Genomic DNA, 5,000 nt, shown 5'->3' with positions numbered 1-5,000 from the left:
CTATGTACAGCCTTTGGGTTTGTTTGTTTGTCATTTGTCTCTATGTACAGCCTTTGGGTTTGTTTGTTTGTCATTTGTCTCTATGTACAGCCTTTGGGTTTCAAATTGATGTATTCATATGTTAGTGAGACCGTGGCACCTGGATTTTCAGCTATTTATAAAAAAGTTGAGTGGCGTTCCTGTAATAATTAAACATTTTTTTTAATGAACAAAATGTGAAGGTCGTCTGTTCTGTCGCTGACACAGGAGTGCTTCAACTCTCCGTACGGCACCAAATACTTCCCAGAGTACGCTGAACCCATCCCAGGACCATCGTCAGAGGCTATGGCCGCCGCTGCCAAAGAGAACAAAGTGTTTCTGGTCGCAGGTACGTTTCTTTTTTTCTTTCTTTTTTGTAAAGTTAACTTGCGGTCGGATGAGTCGTGTCTGTGAGGGGGCCCCCGTCTAGGACTAGGATCGGTGTTGTCGGTATCTCGTCCTGTCTCCGACTGAATCTCTCCGTCAGTGTCTCTCAGACGACGTCAGCTTATTTCCCGCAGCTCAATGTCACGTCATTCAAGGGCGTGCTACTCCCTTAATTATCTTGTCGCCATTGTTAAGATAAGAGTCATGTCCCTTGACATCACACTTTAAAAAGAAAATTGGCATCTTCGTTTTTTGGGTTTTTTTTTGTGTGTCTGATGCTGATTAATGTGTGTCTGATGCTGATTAATGTGTGTGTGATGCTGATTAATGTGTGTCTCGTGCTGATTAATGTGTGTCTGGTGCTGATTAATGTGTGTCTGATGCTGATTAATGTGTGTCTGATGCTGATTAATGTGTGTCTCGTGCTGATTAATGTGTGTCTGATGCTGATTAATGTGTGTCTCGTGCTGATTAATGTGTGTCTCGTGCTGATTAATGTGTGTCTCGTGCTGATTAATGTGTGTCTGGTGCTGATTAATGTGTGTCTGATGCTGATTAATGTGTGTCTCGTGCTGATTAATGTGTGTCTGATGCTGATTAATGTGTGTCTCGTGCTGATTAATGTGAGTATTGAAATACTGCATGAAGCCATATAAACTTTAGGGGAACATTTGTGAAGTGTGCTGACAAAATGAGTTACTTCTCGGATTCAAGCCTCAACACTTTGCCGTCACATTTCGCCGATTGGCCATGTTTGCCGCCCAGTTTCTATGGATTTTCCCCAAAATGCCTTTGCCTTTGATGGCAAGGGTTTTTACTGTAGGAGCCTTGTGATGGCAAAGTAAATGGGGGAAGCAAATTGTAGAAGACAGCTTATGACGAATATAAGAAAGCGACAGGCAAATTTCTTCGGACTCACAATGCGGAAAGAAGCAATGGAGAATATTGTAACAACAGGAAAGTTTGATGGAAAGAGAGGCAGAGGCTGACAGAAGGAAAAGATACTGGACAAGATGACAACATGGCTGGGAACAGCAAGAACAACAGACACCATCGCTGCAACGCAAGACAGAGTGAAGTGGAGGTCCATGATCGCCCACGCCAATCGGCAAGGCACTGGACGATGATGATGATGGCAAAATGTTAAGGAAATAGATATATGTCACGCTTATAGGTGAAGTTTATACAATTTATAAGTATGAAATAATGTTGTTGTTGTTGTTGTTGTTGTTGGCATGAAATACTTCCCGAAGTACGCTGAACCCATCCCAGGACCATCGTCAAATGCTATGGCTGCTGCTACCAAAGAGAACAAAGTGTTTCTGGTCGCAGGAACTTTTCTTTTTTGAAGGGTTTTTTTTTCTTTTTTAAAAATTTGGCATCTTGTTATATTTTTTTTTTATCGGTGTCCGACCTTCCTTAAGTTGAGAGGCGAGATAAAACAGAACTGCCCTCCATCTAAAATGATCCGTCTACTGTCCAGAAACTAGGCTGACAACTCGCACAACCCCTCCCCTCCCCCCCCCCCCCCCCAACTGCATAAGGTCATATGAGCGCCAAGGGGTGGATGTCAACAGAGAAGTCCTTACAGGGAATCAGACTTACTCTGCTCACCTCTCTAGCCTCAACAGCACAAAGTCTGCTTCGACTATCAAGGCACCCCGGAAATAGCAGTTCACAAGAGTGTGACAAACATACTAAAGAAGTAGAGGAAAATGACAATAGTAAGGATGAGGAAAGAAAAAGCAGCAGTTCGCCCTATGTTGTTCCAGCACAGAATGATCATGGCATTGATAAATCAGCCCATTTACGATTCTACTGTGCATAAGAACGTGTTAATATCGCCCCTTTGGGAATGGCCTAAAGACAGTGAGGATGAGGAAAGAAGCAGTTCCCTGTATTAGATCAGGCACAGTTTTGAGCGTGACATGAGTCAGCCCATTTACAATTCTATGCTTGAACGAGAAATGTCCCCCCTTTGGGAATGGCCTAAAGACACTACAGTCAGTGGCACCGCCCCGGGGGTTTAACTCTTTATGCCCCATTGGACATGGGGAGCGTCCGACAGTAGTGACAGCAGTTTCGTTGTAGTAATGTCACGACGCGGTGGAATCAGGCGCTCGTCAATGTTTGGACATGTGGAGTTACTGTTATCATCTGAAAACTGATTTATTTGCCTTGCTTCTAATCAAATAAGTATCCGTTTATCTTGAATAGAACTCGAGATATTTGTGATTGAAGGAAGTGAGGTCGCCTTGTTTCAGTGGTAAAATTAGCGAGAAAATGGCGGCCAAAGTTTAGTAACTCCAATAGCTGAAGAGTCGTTGAAAACTGAAAAGTGTTGTATTTTGTGCCTTTAATCAAAGTTTTTCTGTAAAATTTACGTGGAAATGTTTTAGATGGGCATCAAAGAGGTTAAGCCAACAAACAAAAATTATCAATGAAAATTTACAAACTGGCGGAAAAGTGCCTGTTTTTCCAATTTCATTATTTTGACGAGCGCCTGATTTCACCGCGCTGCCTCACATTTAGTGCTAGTTTTTGCTTGTGTTTCGGAACTATTCTCGAACCAAGTTTTTCAAAGTAATTACTAAGCCCCTTTATTTCCGCTATTTAGAAGCTGGAGGCAAACTTTTGGGGCTATAATGAGACATGGTGCGCCAGGTTTAGGTGACCGCAGAAAAAAACTCTGGGAAGCGGTGGGAAAATCTCACGTTTTAAACAAAAGAGTTAAGTCTCCGACTTGCTCCGATCTCATGTCTTGATGTTTTTTTCAGGTTCCATTCCAGAGAAATGCGGAGACAAAATTTACAACTCAAGCGCCATTTTCAACCCCGAAGGAGAGATGGTGGCCATGCACAGAAAGGTGGGCTCGCCACAGTGTTTTGTGGGTGGGTGGCGGGTGCTCTGGTGTGGTTTGCTCCTTCTGTACTATCTATCAAACGTCTATACAAAGCTGTTCTACTCTGGCGTTGACCAGATGACAAGGACATGTGGTTACTTGAGGGAGGCATTGCGCTGCCAAGAGCGAAATGCTCGCAGCTAAAGGGATTTGAAAACAACAACAACAACATCAAACGTCTATCGTCCTTACTTATCTCTTCTTTTTCTTTTATTTGTGTTTGTTACTCTCTTGTAGGGCCTCTAATCTTCGGCTCTTGTGCGTACTAATAGTAGTGGGTGGTTGGTGAGTGCTCTGGTGTGGTTTGCTTCTCCTATCCTATCAAACATCTATCGTATTTATCTCTCCTCTTTCTTTTTTGTGTTTGTTACTCTATTGTAACACCGCTAATCTTCGGCACTTTTGTGACCTTATGCAGTTGCAAGCGCCGTAAAACCCTCTACTAAAAAACCCCAACTTATATAACGTTGTAAGTGCCGTAAAACTCTTACTATAACGAAACGTGTTTTTTTTTCTTGGTTTTTTTTTTGTCCAGGTTCACCTCTTTGACATCGACATCCCCGGAAAGATCCGGATGCAGGAGTCAGAGATTCTCTCCCCTGGCAAGCAAATGACGATGTTCCGCACGCGTAAGTTTGACCGTCCAACTTTTCCCACAAAACCCCACGCTAACTCCATGGGAGAAAGTAAACAGTTTCAGTGGGCGGTTGGCGGGTTCTCTGGTGTGGTTTGCTCCTTCTTTCCTATCGAACATCTATCGTCATTATCTCTCCTCATTCCTTTTTGTGTTTGTTACCCTCTTGTAATCCTCTAATCTTCGGCACTTATATGACCTTATTGTGTCGCGAGTGCCATAAAACTCTTACTAAAACTAATACACTTCTAATCTCAAGAGTGGGCACAATCATTTGAACCACGGCATGCATGGATGCTTTAAACCTGTCAAGTCCTTTCTTAAAACCGGAGCCCTCCAATTTATTTTTGCACGTTGAAGAACCTTGATCGTATCTGTATGATTTTTTTTTCTAAAATTCTGTTTCTGTAAGTTGTATGCAACTTTTTGTAAATGACGAGGAAATACACCGGTTTATTTGCAATATTTGCGTAACTGGTCACAAATGATGTGAAAATCCACATCTTTCTTCATCATGTGTATGTGCTATATATATATATACACGTTTGTTTTGCTACTTTCAGTTTGTCCAGTTATCTTAATCTAGGAGGCGGGCTACGTGCCAGGGCGGGGGCTCTCGTGGTCTAGAGGTTAAGGTGTTTGCCTCTCATTCAAACGTCCCGGGTTCGAATCCGGATAGCAACGGAAAAATTTTATTCTCTAAAATTGTCTCCTTTCACCTCCTTTCATGCTCTCTAGCAATGTTCTGTCGTCTGCTTTCGTCTCCACTTTCTGCCCCCACCCCTCACCTCCTTTGCCCCCTTCTCTGGGCTCCTGGCTCTTTCTGCAGCCTTTCTACTGCTACTCCTTGGCTCCTCCTTACTGCTGTCTTTCAGCCACACCCCTGATCTTCTGGTAGGAAAGATCTACATCTAGCCTTCTCGGACAAGGGTGAAAAATCTCGGAGGGTCCCTGCGCAAGTTGCACACGTTAAAGATCCCGTGATGGTCTAAAATCGATAAGAGTAGGTTTCGGCTGCCACCCGGGCAAAATTCATAGTTTCCTACCTACTGAAAAAGT

The 5,000-nt window shown here is 43.2% G+C and overlaps 1 protein-coding gene across 1 annotated transcript in view; it reads left to right on the top strand.

Moving 5' to 3' along the window:
- The window catches only part of LOC101864375 (omega-amidase NIT2), a gene marked incomplete in the record, with an annotated part of 12,080 nt that overhangs the window by 4,799 nt on the left and 2,281 nt on the right, over positions 1-5,000 (top strand). The window contains 3 exon segments of the mRNA XM_013080992.2: positions 247-367; positions 3,183-3,271; positions 3,843-3,936. Coding sequence (XP_012936446.1) covers positions 247-367; positions 3,183-3,271; positions 3,843-3,936 — 304 coding nt within the window.

Source organism: Aplysia californica, unplaced genomic scaffold, assembly GCF_000002075.1.
Source record: "Aplysia californica isolate F4 #8 unplaced genomic scaffold, AplCal3.0 scaffold00109, whole genome shotgun sequence".
NCBI lineage: Eukaryota > Metazoa > Mollusca > Gastropoda > Aplysiida > Aplysiidae > Aplysia > Aplysia californica.
Note: the sequence above shows the minus strand (reverse complement) of the source record. Positions and strands in the feature narration are given on the sequence as shown.